The sequence below is a fragment of the Medicago sativa genome, chromosome 1 (assembly GCF_051527215.1).
Source record: "Medicago sativa cultivar Bolivia chromosome 1, Bolivia_mono, whole genome shotgun sequence".
Classification (NCBI taxonomy): domain Eukaryota; kingdom Viridiplantae; phylum Streptophyta; class Magnoliopsida; order Fabales; family Fabaceae; genus Medicago; species Medicago sativa.
This window is the reverse complement of record NC_140749.1, coordinates 72965316-72985302: the sequence shown is the minus strand read 5'-3', so window position 1 is coordinate 72985302 and position 19987 is coordinate 72965316. Positions and strand designations below refer to the sequence as shown.

Sequence of the window (19987 nt, the reverse complement as noted above, 5' to 3'; positions counted from 1 at the left end):
AATCCATCGTTGTCATTGTCTTCTATTACGTCCCATAGTTGGGACATCATTCATAGTCCTGATAAATTACGGGTGAAAATATTGACATGCAAGTATTTGTCTAATTCTCATATTTTTTAAGAAAACCTCATTCTTCCTCTCATCAAAATCATCACCGCCTCTCCCTCTCGCCGGTAACACCACCGCCGCCGCCGTTCCTCTCCCTCCATACACCAGCGGAGTTCTCCCCCTTCTACTCCATACACAATTCACAGTTAATCTCGCCTTCCCGACCTTCGCCACCACTTTGTCCTTTAAACCGCGAAAGGAATTGAGAAGAGCAGGCATGAAAGAATCTTCAACAAATAACTTTTTAATACTTTAATTGATTTTCCTCAAACTGGGACGATGCCATGTTAACTGTAACCTTGAATCTGCACTTTGCTATTGTCATCCTTACATTTAAATTGGCAGCAATCAACTTGGTGTTCCTTTGAGCAACTAATATATGATAACAAGCTTACGGCGCCGGTTGATTGTGGGGGAGGGGTGGTGGTGATGGTGGTGGTAGCGGCGGTGGCGGCGCCGGCGAGAGGGAGTGAAGATGGTATTGATGAGAGGAAGAAGAAAGAGCGTGTGTTTATTGTCTCAATAAGGCGTGTGTTTTTCTTTCAAAAAAAAAAAAGGGCGTGTGTTTTGTTTTTCCCTAAACAATTGCATTTTCTAAACTCTTTAATCCTAGCCATTGGTTTAATTTTTGCCACATGTCACACATCTATGCAGTGAAAAGGGAGGTTTGGTGAATGGAGCAAAGATGCACTCGCGAAGAACATATTATTGACTTTAAAATTTTCTGACAAAAATAAAATCAGAATTTCAAAGTAATGTCCAAAAGGCAAAAGTCATAGTAAAAAAGTATCCGTGATATTCCCTCAAAAAAAAAAAAAAAGTATCCGTGATATTCGTAATTCTGGTTCAAATGCCATAGTTCCAAAAAGGACCCTCAAATTCATTCATAGTTCGTCAGGTGCAAGTGCAACTATTTTTCAAAGGCAGTTTCAGTTATATTTTGAGTAACTTATCAACAATCAAATTGAATGCTGTATCACAACTTGATTTCACTAGTGCCACAACTCAACAAAACTACTAATCAATTGAGTTCACAGGGAAAAGGAGAACAGTCTCGAGTAGCTTACATAACATTTTCCAGTTTTCCACTAATCTCATCAGTCATCTACCCGACCGCTATATACCTTGTACTATCTGTACCTTTACAAGTGAGAAATTCTGCATATACAAACGCAACGTGATTATGGACCAGACAGATCAGATGGAGCATTACTGACCTCAAGTATAGAAAAATCACTGATTATATTTATAGATATGAAGTGAAATTATGCCTAAACTCCTAATATAACAAACTTGAGGCAATTCAAAATGTTAGTATCTTCCTGGACGACTGATCCCCCAGATATCAAGAGTGTAAACGGTATCCCAAGAAGACACAGATAAGTGCCACCATGCAGACATATAGAAGTGGGAACCCGACTTGAACTTTTCTTGGACCTGTATTAATGAGATCTGCCTGCAAATATAAAACAAGCCAGCCTTGAGTTTCTAAAATGAAAACTAAATTTTACAGGCTTAATAAGGGGACATCCCTAAAGAGGACTAAATTTACATGAAAAAGTGCGGTGAATAAGTTCATTTCAACATATGCGGAAAACTATTAATCATAATAATTATTTCAACTTTTCTTTTTCCTACAAGTGCACTTAAAAATTCCTCCAAACTGGTAATATGGCAAGAACGCATAAGTAAATCCCACAAAAACATTACTATTTACTAGCAAACTAGACAGTGATTCTCAAGCTTACTAGTTTTTCTTGCAAGATATTCGCCTCTTGATTGCTTAACCTCCTCTCCTCTGTTAACTTGGATATTGTTACTCCAGACTACAAAGGAAGCAAAAACTTGATCATCACTTAAATTAAATCAGTAGAGATTAGCATGAAAGTCGGGTATCATTATACAAACATCCACCCCATTTTAATAAGGTTAGGAAACCATATGCTCAATTGCTTCATCACCAATATTATATACAAAGTATCGATAAACATTTTCACATAGGATTGAGCCTGTATGGATGTTAGGAGCTTTCAGATAATCACATGCTACAAAACAACATCACACCCCTATACATCCAAAAAGATTCTTTGCTGGCTCCTCTGTGGCCTTCTCTAATTCAAACTTATATATTTTATGAAACACAATGCATCAGATCTTAAACAATATGTATACAATTTAATCAAATGAAAACAAGGGGAAAGTGGTGTGTATAAGGAACAAATATAATCACACAAAAGTATGTGAAGCCATATAATTTAAAAATTTAATAACCACGCATTGAAAGTATAATTAAGTCTAACACATCTAATCGAAATATTGTTTAAAGTATGTTTAGAATAACACCATAGCAAGATAGTGAAATATAATTGGATGTTTAGTTAAATTTAAATGCAATTTACACTAACAAAGTATCAATGTATAGTTATTAACCTACTAATTTAAACAAGTTTTTTTTTTTATTTAACCTAATAGTTATTTACAGCAAGCGGTGAAGGGTCCAACTAACATCTCAAATCTCAAAATTGAAAACATATGACCAAAAGGAGTGCTAAGACAAAACATTAATAACCAAAATCTTGACAAGGTGGCAGAAAAAGTTTACAGTAACTTGCGACTTGCTAGGAAGCATGTCACATGCAACAGCAAGCAGATAAAAAAAAATTCACAATAGAATGGTGGAATGCTGACCTCATTTAGCTTTGACTCAAGTCCATCTAGTTTTAACTTCATCTCTTCAATGGCTTCCAGCAGTTTCAGCTCCTCAATACCCTTTGAAACTCTTGACTCCGCTTCTTTTTCTGGCTTCAGTTCCTCAACATTCTTTACTGTCTTAATCACTGTATCGGTTGACACTTTTGACTCTATTTCTTTTTCTGGCGTCAGTGCCTTTCCATTGTTTACTGTGGTCAAATGATCTTTTAACACATTCAAGTCTGCTTCTTTTCCAGGTTTCAGTTCCTCTGCTTTCTTTACTGTGATTGAACCCAGATCTTTTGACACCTTCATCTCTGCCTCTTTTCCTGGTTTCAGTTCCTCTGCATTCTTTACTGTGATTGAATCCAGATCTTTTGAGACTTGTACCTCTATTTTTTTCTGTGGTTTCAGTTCCTCCGCACCCTTTACTGAGTTCATCTCCTCAACTCTTGACACTTTCAACCCTGCTTCTTCTCTTGGCTCTCCTACATCCTTAATAGCATCCAACCCCATATCATATTCTACCTTCAACTCCATATCCTCTTCAATCTCTGCATCACGAACCTTAGTATGCTCTGGTATATGAACCTTATTATGCTCTGGTTTTTTAAGAACCTGACAAATTTCAAGAACATTATATGGCGTAATTGATAAGTAGAAGTTGGGCAATTGATAATCCAACATATACACAAAGGCAACATCAGCGAGGATGACAACAGCAGAAAAACAAGAGAATTTATAACACGTTCAAAGAATTTCATCCCAGGGGACTAAAGAAAATTCACAAGCAGAAGATCTGCAGCTCCATAGCAAGGTAATTTTCAAATTATGAAAGTAACAATCTAAAAAAATAAAATCGACAAACCCTTAGAGTGTGTGACTAAGACTTCCAATTATCTTTCTAAAGGATTTGGAACGTCTATGAAAGAAAAAGAGGCGGTGAAAAGAAAATAACTGAGATCCAAACATCATGAAGTTTCGTCTAACCATGGGTTCAGGGGACTGGATTTCAATTTCGTCTTTGCCATGTATCTGAACTTTTTCATGATGAAATCCATTCTTTGAGTCTCCATTAACAGGAACTAGTTCTGGTGAATCAGGTGGGCTAATCAGAGCCACCTTCAGCTTATTTTCTTCAATATATCGCAGTCCATCCTTGACAAACTTCGATTATAAATAAAAAAAAGTCAGAATAGTTAAAATAAATAAAATAGCAATGAATGCTACCAGATACAAAATATATAATAAGAAGTATATCCATACCAAGCTGGAAGTAACATCTTCAGTGGTTATCTCTGCATCAACCAATGTGCTTTGGACTAAGAACTTGTCCTTGCACACCAAATCTTCAGGGGCTACCCGTTGTGCTTGCATTGTAACTGGTCGATGCAAAAGTTTTTAGAAGAAAAACAGAAATAAAATTAGGGGTAGATAGTGAATTCATCTTCAAATTTAGTCTATGAAAAACTGATACTCTTATTTAATAGTTAATATTCAAAAAACTTATGGCTGCAAGGATACATTAAGCTTGAAGTATATAACATTCAAAATTGAAAAAGCAATGCTAAGTAATCACAAAAAACCCCTAACATGACAAATTTAAGTCCATTCAATGAATATCCAAAAATTAACCACCACAACGACTAAACCTTACTCTCAATAGAGTTTTAACTAAGCATAAGATTTAATTGCATCAACGATCAAGGAATCATAAAAGCCTCTAACTGATATCAACAAGAACAATAAGGCCTTGTTTGAATAAACAACTTATTTTAGCTTATAGCACAAGCGCTGATTAGTGCTTATGTATATGCTTTTTCTATAGCAACAGATAAAATGAACTTAAATTATTTCGTTTAAGTTATAAGTTGTTTTTCGTAAGTTATCTTGGATTACTTATGAAAAAAAGCTGAAAACAGCTTATAAACAATGCCGTAAGCTACTTTCATAAGTTCTCTCTAACCGTCTAAAAAACTTATGCCAGTAGATAAACTCAAACAAGCCCCAAGTCTGATTGAAAATTTCAATTATAAACTATATCTTAGATATTATTAACAACTTTAAAAAAGAAAAAAGAAAAAAACAAACAAACTATGAAGCACAAATACTTTGGATTAAGCGTAACAAGGTGTTGGATAACCGACACGACACATACTCATATGATTAAGTTCATTATGTTATTTTCTCAGATTATTATCGGTGTTAACTTGATCATGTCGTCCAAGCAAGCAAACAAACAAACAAAAGACCAAGAATATATACCTATGAATTCGCCAGTAGCTTTTGGCGCGAGAACTCCAACATTTGGTCGAACTGAATATTTCTTAGGCGAAGTCGTTTTAACCTGAAAACATACAAAAACGATTAATCTCAATTCTCAACACAACTACTCTATGCCAAAAATTGAAAGAAATGCGATGATACCTTGAAAGCGACATGGTGATAGGTGTTATTAGTCACCTGAACCGTACACGAACTTTGTTTCTTCAATTCAACTACAATAAACAAAAATTACAGCACATTAATCAATGGATCATGCGTTGAACACACATTACAAGCATTTGAAATTGAAAATTTTCACTCACATATGAATTTGAGTTCCCTTGGTTCAATTTCGAGAATCGGTGTTTTGTTCATGATTACAGTAACTAAAATCGAGATCAACGGCTAAAACGATGGTGTTTTGGTGAAGTCGTTAGATTCGAGAAGAAGAAGAAGAAGAAGAAGAAGAAGAGAAGAACGAGTCAACTCAAGTGAACTCGTTGGTGTTTAAATTGGAAGAAATTGATATGAGCTATTTTTGAGGGAGAAAATATGTGAATGATAAAAATACTAAAAAACGGAATCAAGTGAATAAGGCAGTTGGATATTTAGTTTCCCTTTTTATTTCATGCTATGATTTACGCATTGAATGAGAATAAGCGTGTGAATCGTGATCCTCTTCCAAATCGGAAAAGTATAGTACTGAGAAAGTTATTCAAGGATTATGATTAGTGAAAAAAAATGTAGAAATTGTGAATAAAAATATAAATTTATGGTAAAACGCATTTTTCAATTTTGAAGTGAAGAGCATGTAGTATCTCAAAGGAAAGCGACCTATATGATTGTACTGCCTTTTTACCGACAGTTAGCCGAGCCGGTTTTCTTTGCTTACTTTTCAAGGCTCGGCGCGTTATTAATTATTAGCCGATGTGGATGTGGACTTGCCACCACAATATTTTTGAATTAAACAGGAAATTAAATTGTGCGAGTTAATTTTAAAAGATAGAGACGGTCTAAATGGAAAAATGAGATAAAGGACAAAAGGAGACTATAAAAATGACATGATGGTTTATGTGGAGTTATGAATTCGAGTAGTAAGGAGGTTGAATGTTCAAATCTATCATTATCATTAATGACAAGAGCGTCTTTAAAGTTTGGAACCTTCATATGAGGGTTAGTGACTATTGTTGTGGAATACTTTGAACCTTTTGTTGTAAATGGTTATACACTCCCGTTTTTGAAGACCTTTGATCATTAGTGGACTTAATAACATTTCAAACGGACTTGTCTATTGATCGAACTAAACATTGAATTTTAGCGAAGGAGAAGAAGGAGGAGACATTATGAAGAAGACGATATGAGAGAAATGTAGAGGTGAGTAAGAACGATTATGATTTGTGATGAAAAAAGAAAATGTATTTATAATGGCAAAAGTGATATATTATAATATTTTTAACGTTATAAAAAACAAAACCAAAATGTCTCTCGTCATATGAAATGACATGATTCAAAAATGTTAGAAATGCGGTCAAAGCAAGAAAAAATATATATAAAAGATGTCACGCCATTTAGTTTGGCATGGCATGGCACTAGATAACAAAAAAAATTGGTAAAACTAGATCATTCAAGTTCAGATAAATAAATATTCAAGTAGATCAAACATGTAATTTATTTTCATTTGAGGGAGAAAAAACACTCCATATTTTGTGACATGAGAAATATGACTACTTATAGAGCAAAAACAAGTAAACAAAATGGGTGAAATATTAATTTTTTTTTTTTTTTGAGAGAAAGTAGGGTGAAATATTAATTATTGCCAAAAAGAATTACACTATGATTGTGATTGGCGACCTTATCCTCGAGTTCTTGCAGCTAGCCTAGCCATGTACGCCTCACTCGCCTGGTCCCCCAATTCCATGAAAGCCGATTCAATAATTTAAAAGTGAATCCATCTTTCCCACTTATTACATCATGGACGGTGCTTAAGTCGTGGCGTTGTCGAAGATCATAGTAGTACTATGTAGCTTTCCAATTTATTTTCTCTCGATTCTCCATTTTTTGCTTTTTTTAATATTAATATCGAATCCAAGCAAATATGGAGCTCATCAATGGATTTTTTAACAATAATAATACAACTATAAGCATATTCAATACTCCGATTTTTGTCTTCAGTGACTCATATGATTCATGATATGCCTACTTAAAAGTTTGAGAAGGATGGTGGACTGGTGGTTATTCGATTAGGAGTGACGTTATGAATCATAATTTGGAAGCTATATAACATCAAGTGTCTGAAGAATTGAAATAATATTTGAAAGTTAAAGTTGCCGCCGAAGGTGAAGAATTTTTAGTAGAGTTTGCCGTAATTGTTTTTCTAGGAGAGTTTGGTTACAAACAAAAAGCGTTCAATATCAGGTTCATTAAGAGAAAAGCCAATGAATCGCTCATAGTTTAGCAATGACGGCTCCGTGTCATTCTCTAATAAACCGGCCGTCACTTCAATACCAGCCGGAGGTCTTCCGCAAATTTTCAACATATGGGAGAATGAATATTTCTTTCAACTCACAACCACGCTCAATTCGCCTTACATGTATCCATGTGTTGTATGTCACTACTATATAAGTGATTTATATATTTTACCTTTTGCTTGCATGAACACAGACTAAAAATACTATTTCAAGGGTATATTGTTAAATAGCAGCACATGATAAAAAAAAACCTGAATAAGATAATATTATAACAAAAAAAAATATAGTCATATCGTTCAGGTATTTGTTCGGTTCAGATTGTCAGATCAGCTTCGATCCAGTGCAGATCAAATCAATGACTTTGGAGTCATCAATGTTGCAGATCCGGAGACATGAGTATTCCGGTGATTTAAATATAGGCATAAGTGTAGGCTTTAGTACTTGACCGTTTTATGCTATTAACATGGATGTTGTGAGTTTGTTCACATATTCATCCTTTTTGTTTTTAGCATTTTCATTGTATCGATGTACTCTATCAATTTGAATGAATGAATATCATTTATTTTTGTCAAAAAAATAAATATATAATTTGTATAGAGAAAAAGCACACCAAAACACAGACTAAAAAAAACTTATAACATTATAATCTAAGAAAGAACAGTTCATAAACAAAAATACAAAACCCTACATTATAATTTGTATAGAGAAAAAAACACACCAAAACAAAGACTAAAAAAACTTATAACATTATAATCTAAGAAAGAACAGTTCATAAACAAAAATACAAAACCCTACATGTATATGATTAATAGCAGCAAATAATAATTTGTATAGAGAAAAAGCACATCAAAACAGACTAAAAAAAACTTATAACATTATAATCTAAGAAAGAACAGTTCATAAACAAAAATACAAATACCTACATTATAATTTGTATAGAGAAAAAGCACACCCAAACACAGACTAAAAAAAACTTATAACATTATAATCTAAGAAAGAACAGTTCATAAACAAAAATACAAAACCCTACATGTATATGATTAAGGGTCATGTTAACTTGTGCCCTTGGGGCACATGTTAAGCAACCCAAATGTAGAAATTATTTCTTAAATTTTGTGCATTCAATTAGTTAAAAGTCAAAAAGTTAAATTCAAATGCATTAATTACAATAAAACATTTCTACTTTTATTTCTTAACTTGTGTCTTGAGGGCACAAGTTAACTTCTTAACTTGTGTCTTGAGGGCACAAGTTAACATTAGCCTATGATTAATAGCAGCAAATAATAATTTGTATAGAGAAAAAGCACACCAAAACACAGACTAAAAAAACTTATAACATTATAACATAAGAAAGAACAATTCATAAACAAAAATAGAAAACCCTACATGTATATGTTTAACAGCAACAAATAATAATTTGTACTGAGAAAAAACACACCAAAACACAGACTAAAAAATCTTATAACAATACAATATTTGAAAGAACAGTTCATAGACAAAAATACAAAACCCAATATATAATAATATTTAGAAGATAACAGTTCATACGAACAGTTCTTGAGCTATTTTTTTCTTGGTCTCCTCAAGCTCTTTCTCGGCCTTCTTGGTTTGAGCCTTGGCCTTGGCCAATTCATCACCAACGACGGAGAGCTCCTGCGCAACTTTCCTAGGGGCCTCAACGTTTGGAGGATCAATAGCAAAAACATCATCGTCATCACCGTCATCTTCAACAGGAGGGTTCAACAATTCAAGGTATCTGTTGAACTCAGTTTCAAGCCTTGAATAATCATCCTTTAGCTTCTTGTACATAGCTACAACGGACCTCCTTTTAAGATATTACTTGAAGCGCTCGTTCTCCTTAACTTTGTGTAGCTTATCATGCCCATACTCGAGGGCACCCTAGTACAAAGTAACATTTTCTTTGGTAGTCCATTTCCGAGCCATCTATACACAAAACTGACATATATTCAGCAAGATACAAAACATAACTTCATAAAAAATTACAAAAAACTCATTTAGAAGGCCTAAAAAAACAGGCAGATAAAATTACAACATAACAAATACTGAAGGATTGAGTAAACATTTATCAGCAGTACACATAATTTTAAGGGTGTATATTTTAAATAGCAGCACATGATAATTTTTACAGAGAAAAAGAGCTCAAGATTCAAGTTAAACCAAACAGCAGACTAAAAAACTTGAATAAGACTAAAAAAAACTTGAATAAGATAATAATAATATTATAACAAAGAAAAGTTCATTAACCAAAATACAAACCCTACATGTATATGTTTAATAGCAACACATAATAATTTGTAAAAAGGCGCCTCAAGATTCAAGTTGAACCAAAACATAAGATGATAATATTATAACAAAGAAGAGTTCATTAACCAAAATACAAACCCTACAAGTATATGTTTAAAACAGAGAAAAAACGCCTCAAGATTCCAGTTAAACCAAAACGAAGATTAAAAAAACTTGATTAAGATTATAACGTACGAAAGAACAGTTCATAAACCATAATACAAAACATAGCATCGCATAATAACTGGTACAGAGGAAAAGCAACTCAAGTTAAACCAAAACGCAGACTAAAAAAAACTATTTCAAGGGTATATATGTTAAATATAAGCACATGATAAAAAAACTTGAATAAGATAATATTATAACAAAGAGTTCATCAACCAAAATACAAACCCTACATGAATATGTTTAATAACAACACATAATAATTTGTTGAGAGACGTTTGTTACGGATTAAAATAAAAGTGATTTTGACATAAAATAATTTAGAGATTATATTTTAGAGATTTTATGAAAAATCAGAATCTATTTTGCGTTTGTTTACCGTAATAAAAATCACTTTTTTAAAACAAATAATCTAGTTTGTTTGGATAGAGCCCGTTTGTTATAGCTTTTTTAAGAAAAAAATCACTTTTTTTAAACAAATAATCACTTTTAAGAGTTTTGCATCCGTTTGTTACAGATTTTTAAAAAAATCAGAATCTAAAAATAATCTAAAAACAGCTTCAAATGAGAAGCTGTTAGGAGCAGCTTAAAATAAAATAGATTTTTTTTAGAGGAGAGAGAAAATATAATTTAAAAGATTGAACTAATTTTGTAACAAAAAAATCCCTTTTATATAGTTGTATCCAAACAAACTAGATTATTTGTTTAAAAAAAGTGATTTTTATTACAGTAAACAAACGCAAAATAGATTCTGATTTTTCATATAATCTCTAAAATATAATCTCTAAATTATTTTATATCAAAATCACTTTTATTTTAATCCGTAACAAACGGGCCCTATATATAAGGGATTTTTTGTTACAAAATTAGCTCAATCTTTTAAACAATATTTTCTCTCTCCTCTAAAAAAAATCTATTTTTTCAGAAGCTGCTCTTAACAGCTTCTCATTTGAAGCTGTTTTTAGATTTTTTTTAAATTCTGATTTTTTTAAAAAGCTGTAACAAACGGATGCAAAACTCATAAAAGTGATTATTTTTTTAAAATAAGTGATTTTTTCTTAAAAAAGTTATAACAAACGGGCTCTAAGTTAAACCAAAACAACAGACAAAATACTTTTATAACATTATAATCTAAGAAAGAACAATTCATAAACAAAAATACAAAACCCTGCATGTATATGTTTAATAGCAGCAAATAATAATTTGTATAGAGAAAAAACACACCAAAACACAGACTAAAAAAAACATACAACATTATAATCTAAGAAAGAACAGTTCATAAACAAAAATACAAATACCTACATTATAATTTGTATAGAGAAAAAGCACACCAAAACACAGACTAAAAAAAACCTATAACGTTATAATCTAAGAAAGAACAGTTCATAAACAAAAATACAAAACCTTACATTATAATTTGTAACGAGAAAAAGCACACCAAAACACAAACTAAAAAAACTTATAACATTATAATCTAAGAAAGAACAGTTCATAAACAAAAATACAAAACCCTACGTGTATATGATTAATAGCAATAAATAATAATTTGTAAGGAGAAAAGGCACACCAAAACAGACTAAAAAAAAACGTATAACATTATAATTTAAGAAAGAACAATTCGTAAACAAAAATACAAATACCTACATTATAATTTGTATAGAGAAAAAGCACACCAAAACACAGATTAAAAAAACTTCTAACATTATAATCTAAGAAAGAACAATTCGTAAACAAAAATACAAAACCCTACATGTCTATGATTAATAGCAGCAAATAATAATTTGTATAGAGAAAAAGCACACCAAAACACAGACTAAAAAAACTTATAACATTATAATATAAGAAAAAACAATTCATTAACAAAAATACAAAACTCTGCATGTATATGTTTAATAGCAGCAAATAATAATTTGGACTGAGAAAAAGCACACCAAAACACAGACTAAAAAAACTTATAACAAAACAATATTTAAAAGAACAGTTCATAGACAAAAATACAAAACCCAGTATATAATAATATTTAGAAGATAATAGTTCATACGAACAACACAAAACTTAAATCAAATCTAAATGCAAATACAAAAGAAATTCAGGCTATTTAATACACAAGTGAAGATCAACAAAAGGAAATAGAAGATTTTACCTCTGAAAATGTGAAAAGAGACAAATCTGGTGCTTGGAAAAAGCAATGAATACCGAAGAAAACACCTGGGTTAATAATCATTCTCACCATTCTCATATATAAATTGCATTCTCATATGATATGTCCTATATATATATATGTATGTATGTATGTATGTATGTATGTATGTATGTATGTATGTATGTATGTATAAAAAATCAACCGGGTTACTTAAATTAAATCTCAACTTGCAAACAGTGTGAAAAACGCATTTAGAGAAAACCCCTTTTTTGATTGCAGAAAATGCAAACATTTCACTGAGAAATGAATTGAAATTTGATAGAGGAGATAGAAAATGGGTGCATTGCACATACCAATATCCAGTGCGGTAATGAGTAACTGAATCCCCAAATGTTGTTGACGATGATTATTGTTATTTCTGGTTTTTTTTTTTTAAGATTCATGAAAATGTTATGAAGATAAAGAAATGTAAAATAAAATAGGTGTTGATGGTGCATTGTTAGATCCTATAGACCTTTAAAATCAAACGGTTCTCTTTTCTAAAAAATATTAAAGGTTAAAAGTAACAGAATGAGACCAAATTGGTAAACAGAGATTGAATTAAGGGACCAAAATGAAACTTTTATTAACTATGGGAGCAATAAAAAACCTAAAAATTAATTAGGGAGTCAAACACATCTAAGTGTCATATGAATGTCTAAGTTCATATGTGGGTCCTCACTTTACCGTGTTTACGTGTCAGTCAAAAATGAAACCTCTTTACCAAACGTTAACGTGGTCATCGTATTTAAGAAGTCATATATACTAGTATAGGTTGTCAAACAAATATTTAATATTTAATAGCAAACATTTGTCCGAATGGCAATGTTTTTAAAACAAACAAAACAAAAATCATTTGCAATTTTTCACTATTACATATAAACATTGCAATTTAAAAAATATATATTGTGATCAAAACACAAAAATCATGGAGGTTGTTTCACAAAAGATACTTCTAAGTAATTGTCATAGATCCTTTATCTATTTAAAGAAGAAATCATGTCACATGACGGTTTATTTTCTTATGCAAACTGCAATTTTATAAGTGTTATATTTCCGTCATTGTAATTTTATGTATATAAAATCACATAAATATTTGAGCGCTACTATTTCAAGGGAAGAAAATCTTCCCGATAGTATCCCGAATTACTTTCCACCGTTAGATTTCAGATTTGTTTGGAATACACGTGCTGAAAAAAGGAAAGGAATTGATGACAACGAAAATTTAACACAGTCATGATTTGTCGGGATAAAAGCCCATCGGGATACATATCATTACCCTAAATATTTAGTGTCAGTCATGTGTTCTATAAATATTTGTTGATACACACATAAAACTATTTTGAAAAAATGGTGAAGATCTTTACTTAGATGAATTGACATAGTTGTTGAAAACTGAAAATACAAATACAAAATCAAATGGTATACATATTTTATATTTTACTTGATAAAAATTTGAGACTTGGTCATGGATAACTAGATACAAATTATAGCATATCATCAATTATAATAAAGTTATAAGAAATTGTGTACTTTTGAATTAGGTTGATGAAGGATAACCGCCGACAACGCCGACAACCATGAGAGGGATAACCACCCTCATTCCGTCTAGCTTTAGGTTTTCACAGTGCTGTTCAGAATGCTTAACCGTCTCGTCTGATGGGATGACGTTTAAATAGCTAAACGGCTGAGGACAGGGAACTCGCATTGGGCTTAACTAAATGGTCCAACCCATCACAGTCCATTTAGAAAGAATAGCACAATCACACATATTCATCAACTAATTAGTGTTTAACACAATCGACCATAATTTATAATATAATATTGATAGGCCAAACCGCAAGTGCACGGTCTATCGAAGTAATAGTAGTAGTAAAGAGTATCGTTCCGCTAGGGAGTTGTGAATTCAATTAACCTTTAGAGAATGATTAGAAGAGAAGAAAGATTAAAAAATAGGGGGTTGATTGCTGAAAGTAAATAACAATAATAATAAAGATGCCTTGGGATTATTGGTTTGCCATAATAACAAATCCTTCACTAGACAAGACCTAAACATCTAATTTCATGGTTTACACACTAATTTCTAAAGACCGGTTTCCCTTAGCCCCTCACCTTTCCGATGAAGGTCCGGTGAGAGTTTACTTCTAGCAACCAAGCCTATTTCGCTGACATGATTACTAGAAGATGCATAGAGGATTGAAACTACTCTTTGTCTCAATAATTGCAAAGACTATTTCACTGTTTTGCAATTATTGTCTAGATTCACTTGTTCCAACATCAAAACTCCGCTCTCGCTTTATGAATTGATGTTTGGGATGATGGATTAACGATTATTAAACCCTCCGCTTTCGCTTCCACAGTTTGATAATTGTTAATCCACGTTAAGACGGTGAATCTAGATTAGAAATTAGGGTTACATAGAAATTAGGGTTTAGGCTTGTTTTGTTTAGGATTGAGTCATTAGACTCCCCAACAATCCCAAGACGAAGAAGTCTACTCACTCACGTTCATCGTAGACATGTGGGAAGAAGATAGAAAAACGGTAAAATAAATTGCAAAGAAAGTAAAGAAATAAAGACTTTTATTGAAAATAGAAATATTCTAAATAAAGTAAAAGGTGATTGTTTATGGTGGAGAGCTACTCTATTTATAGCTTTACAATCGACTTAGAAACTAAGCAACTAAAAGGGTAAAACAGTAAAGCTGCAACAGGGTAACTTGGGCCCGAAGAAAAAGCAGCAAAAGGGGCTTCTGGAGGTGGCACGGCCGTGCCACATGTTGACACTGGCCGTGCCAAGCTTCTGACTTGGTGGGAACATATTTTTGTCCCGTATCTTCGTATTCTTGCGCTGTATTTGCTCGAGTCCTCTTTCTTTTGCTCCAAGACACCTTCCACCATATATTTATTCCTAAAATAAAATAAAATACAATTTGAAGTAAAATATTCTAATATAAAATAAAATGCAATAAAACTAAATCAAATCTAAAATAAAACTAAACTAAATAAGGCAATAAATTATACTATCTATGACTCATCAAACTCCCCCACACTTGAATCTTTGCTTGTCCTCAAGCAAAAGGCAACAAACATAGCAGCAACAAAAGATTGATTATGGCAATATTAAGAACAAATGTCTCAAAAGAAAGGCTTTGCTTCAAGTACACTAATTATAACTTCAAACACTTCTCATGAACCTATTCTACCCAACATCAAGTCTCAAGTGAGTGTGTGTGTGCAGTCCAACCCTTTTCTTGCTCCTGTATAAGACAGATATTATGAGGAATAGGTTCTATCCTTAGTGCTAAAGTAACCGAGAAAAGTCCTTTCTTCATTTCATATAAGAGTGATGGGAATTTGAGTTAAAATTAGATTAGATTTAACAATTAAGCACAAGGGGCTGCAGATGCTTAGGGGCTATCTATCCTCGTAGGAAGTCTTCTCGGATGTAATTGTCCTTTCCCCCTAGATTCAAAATCACCCTAAGCAGTGCTGCAAAATTATTATTTGTTTCATCTCCGCGTAGGAAGTCTTCTCGGATGTAATTGTCCTTTCCCCCTAGCATTGATGAATTAGTTTCACTTTAAGTTCAAATTAGGGAGTCACCACCACAATTAGGAAGTTAGGATGTAATTGTCCTTTCCCCCATATGTTGGTGCCATTCTCCCGCCCCATTTAACATTAACAAATTAAGAAGAATATAACAATTAAGAACAATTTGATTAATTTTCCCACACAAACTTATACTACTTTTACTCTTAAGACTTTAAAGGGTCTAAGTTAACACTAAAGCTAGAACGTGTTCCTTAAAATACCTATTCATACATTTACTCAAGGATTGCAACCGGGTGCTTTTCTCATTGGAGAATTTCACAATAAAACATGATATGGGTATAGCAAGAACATAAGAAACACAAGAAACTACTTTTATGTACAAGAAGCAACCTTTTAAAGAAGAGACAAAACAAAAAAAATTCATGCCAATTTTTACATTAAAAACAAGCTACTAGTCATGCCTCTTGCTATAAAAACAAAACAAAAGAATAAAGTTCAAGGGAGTTTGGAACACTACGACTCTAGACACTTTATTAGCCCCCCCCCCCCCCCCCCCCCCCCCCCCCCACACTTAGGAGAAGCATTGTCCTCAATGATTCAAAAAGAAAAATAAAAGAAGAAGAATAGAAGAAGAAGAAGAAGAAGAAGTAGAAGAAGAAGTAGAAGAAGAGGAGGAAGAAGAGAGAGTAAAGGAAGAGGAAAGCTCACAATTTTATAAAGTAGACCATGGAGGAGAAGGTGTTGTATCATGTTCCGTAGCATTTGATTATTTTCTCCATTTATTTGATTGCCCCTTAGGACATTGTTTCTTAGCCCGGCCATTTCAACACCTTGTCTTTGTTTCTCGGTGCTTATTTTGTGAACCTTGGTTTGCATCCATGCCCACCGTTCTTCATTATAGCTTCCACCGGCTTCTTGCTCATGGTGCAAGTTTGCACCTACCTCCTTCTTGATTACCATCATCATCACCATCATTATGTACCTGTGGGTTAGTGCCAACATAAAACAAATTTTCCACCACCTCCGGATTAGTTATGTCCGGATTAGGTAGAATGATAAGCTCTAATAATTCTCCATTCATATTGGTAATTGTGAGTAGGTTCATGGGTTCTAAGGAAAAAGTAGTGATAGTATATAAGTCTAGCCAAAAGTTTCCCTCTATCCTCTTGATCCCTTGATTCACACTCACCCCAAACTTCCTAGCAAGAAAATTGATGATTCCACCTACCATTATATCACCCTTATCATCCGGTTTCTTTTTAACAATTGAAACAAGATAATCAAGCAAATAATAGCAAATGTTAATATGATGGTTATAAAGCATAGCCCACAACATAAACAGCTCTCATCATTCCCTACCTCTTTCCTACTCTATACGGTGCAAGCCATAAACCTTTCAAGGTACCTAAGCATAGGGTTGTGTTATTCAACAGCCTAATCACATTATCCTCTATTCCTAGTCTATCCATAGCATTAACATCAAGGTACCTGCAAGTAGAGATAGTTCTAGAGATTAGAGATTTATACCTATTTCTTTGCTCGGGATCCTTGAATTTGATCCTATGATTGCAGGTTGTTGATTGCTTCTTGCACCACTTCCGGAGTCTTCAATCTCCTTACCTTTCTTCATTGATGCCATTGACCTTAACTTGACTTGGTGTGGATTTTGGGTGAAGGTTAGGGTTAGGCAAGGTTTTGGTTGGGAAGGGTTGGTTTAGTGATGAGGTTGTGGTTTAAGTGAAGTTTAAGAGTTGAATGATGGAGATTGGTGAAGAAGGTTTGGTTTTTGGGTTATGGTTTAATGGTGTATGAATTTGGTTTAGAGGGTTATGGATAAAGGATGAAAGAGGTTATTTTGAATGAGGGAATTTTTTTTTTTTTTTTTTTTTTAAAAAAAGTTTTTTTTTTCTTGGGCAGGCCGTGCCACCTTAGGCACGGGCCGTGCCTAGCCTCTGGACCTTAGACACAAATTTTTTTTTTTTTCAAATTTTTTTTTGTTTCAGGTCAATGGCTTCAACTTTCTTTCACTTTTTTGTATCATATTTGGACAAATACCTACAAAATAAATTAAAATAACACAAAACAAACAAAAATAAAAGCAATAAAAATCATGGGTTGCCTCCCACGAAGCGCTTGTTTAGAGTCACTAGCTTGACGGTTAGAAGGTGGTTTATCTATCCTATACCCAATCTCTCAGAAAGGGATAATGGCAACAAACTAACATGCTCTCCCAAATCACACATGGCTTTCTCAAATGTTTTATATCCTATGACACAAGGTATGGAAAATCTCTCTGGATCCTTAAGTTTAGGTGGCAATTTGTTTGGAAGTATTTCAATAAAATTTCTAAACTGCTCATCTAACTTGGATTTAGCAAACTCTTGTGTTAAAGGAATTTTAGGCTCATGAGATGGTGAAACAAATGGCTTGTCATTCTCTCCTATAGCTTTCTCACTTTGAGGCTTATCACTTCCTATCTCTCGTTCATTGTTCTTAATTTTCACAACGGGGTCCTCTAATTGGTTACCATCCCTAAAAATAATAGCACGTATATGGTCTTTGGGGTTGGTTTCGGTTTGGCTTAGAAGGACTTTGGAGGTTTGAGAGGGAGTAGCCAGCTGTTGGGGTACTTGGGAAGTCTGAGTCTCTATCATCTTACTGTGAGTAACTATGGAGTCTACGTTCAATGTATGTTTGGCAAGAGAGTCCTTCAAAAATTCAGTTTGGTTTTTAAACTCTTGGAGCTGCTCAGATTGATTTATAAGAAAATTTTCTAAAAAAAGTTCCAAGCTGGATTTTTGAGGGACTATTTGGTTGTTTGCATAACTGAGTGGTGTTGTTTCTTGTCCAAAAAGATTTTGAGGGGTTTGAAAAAAAATTTGGTTATTTTTAAACCCTTGATTATATTGAGCATAGTTTACTTGCTCAGGACTTCTAACAACACTACCTAGTTGGCAATCAATGCCAATATGGCCAAATACACCACAAACTTCACAAAGAGGTGATACAGGGGGAGGTGTGACAGCACTAGTATTTATTTTATCAAATTTTTGTGTGAGTGCGTCAACTTTAGCAGCTAGATGATCAAGGGAAGAATTTTCATACATACCTACCTCTTTCTGAGAGGGTGAAGGAGCAACATTAGTGGTGTCCCTTCCGTAGGTCCACTGATAGTGGTTTTGTGCCATGTCCTCGATCAAAGCATATGCTTCTGTGTATGTTTTGTTCATCAGAGCTCCACCTGCAGCTGCATCAACATAAATTTTTGTGGGATACAAAAGGCCATTATAAAAAGTGTGAATAATAAGCCAATTCTCTAAACCATGATGGGGACAAAGTCTAAGCATTTCTTTGAAACGTTCCCACGCATCGTAAAGAGATTCTCCATCTTTTTGAGTGAATTGTATGATTTGTTTTCTTAAGTGAACAATTTTAGAATGAGGAAAGAATTGGGCAAGAAAAGTTTGCCTCATTTGTTGCCATGAAGTGATAGAACCAAGCTTTAATGAATTAAACCAAGCACTAGCTCTTCCCCCTAAGGAAAAAGGAAAGTAGTGCAGCCTTACGACCTCTTGGTTTGCATTCACGGTTCCACTGAGTCTTAAAAAAGTTGAAATATGAAAATTCGGATCCTCAGTGGTTGATCCGAAAAATTGATTTTGCTGAACTAACTCAATAAGTTCAGGTTCTATTTCAAAATTGTCATCAACCGTTGGGTACACAATAGCATCGTATGACTCATTTGAAGATGGGATTGCATACTCTATGAGAGTGCATTCCTTAGCCATATCGTTATTATCTTCCCAAGAAGTTAAAGGCAAAAGAAGAAATAGAAAAAGATTTTTTTTTTTTATATATAAAATAAAATAAAATAAAGAGAAAGATTTTTTTTTTATATGAAGTAAATAAAATAAAATAGAATCAAACAAAGATTTTTTTTTTTTTAGGAAGAAATATAGAAACAATAAAATAAAATAAAATAAAACAACGAAAAAGATTTTTTTTTTTTTTATAATTTTTTTATAGTCTAATCACTATTAAAAAGTTAATCAAATTTCAACAACTCCCCGGTAACGGCGCCAAAAACTTGATAGGCCAAACCGCAAGTGCACGGTCTATCGAAGTAATAGTAGTAGTAAAGAGTATCGTTCCGCTAGGGAGTTGTGAATTCAATTAACCTTTAGAGAATGATTAGAAGAGAAGAAAGATTATAAAAGAGGGGGTTGATTGCTGAAAGTAAATAACAATAAT

At 33.1% G+C, this 19987-nt stretch overlaps 2 protein-coding genes and 1 non-coding gene across 3 annotated transcripts; 1 reads left to right on the top strand and 2 right to left on the bottom strand.

Annotated features, from left to right (window-relative positions):
• Positions 1-1095: 1095 nt before the first annotated feature.
• Positions 1096-5848, bottom strand: LOC146957175 (uncharacterized). Its single transcript, XM_085734567.1, has 8 exons — positions 5388-5848; positions 5227-5297; positions 5065-5146; positions 4066-4181; positions 3790-3966; positions 2797-3417; positions 1857-1934; positions 1096-1564 (listed from the first exon to the last, which is right to left on the bottom strand). The coding sequence occupies exons 1-8, from the start codon at positions 5437-5439 to the stop codon at positions 1454-1456; spliced, it is 1308 nt and encodes a 435-aa protein (XP_085590693.1). The 5' UTR covers positions 5440-5848; the 3' UTR covers positions 1096-1453.
• A 10481-nt stretch (positions 5849-16329) lies between these two features.
• On the bottom strand, positions 16330-19569 carry LOC146957173 (uncharacterized). The gene is made up of 2 exons (XM_085734547.1): positions 17264-19569; positions 16330-16684 (listed from the first exon to the last, which is right to left on the bottom strand). The coding sequence occupies exon 1, from the start codon at positions 19522-19524 to the stop codon at positions 17911-17913; it is 1614 nt and encodes a 537-aa protein (XP_085590673.1). The 5' UTR covers positions 19525-19569; the 3' UTR covers positions 16330-16684; positions 17264-17910.
• LOC146957174 (small nucleolar RNA R71) lies at positions 19055-19162 on the top strand. The gene has a single exon (XR_015025204.1). It is a non-coding gene; the product is annotated as a small nucleolar RNA R71 (small nucleolar RNA).
• Positions 19570-19987: the final 418 nt, after the last annotated feature.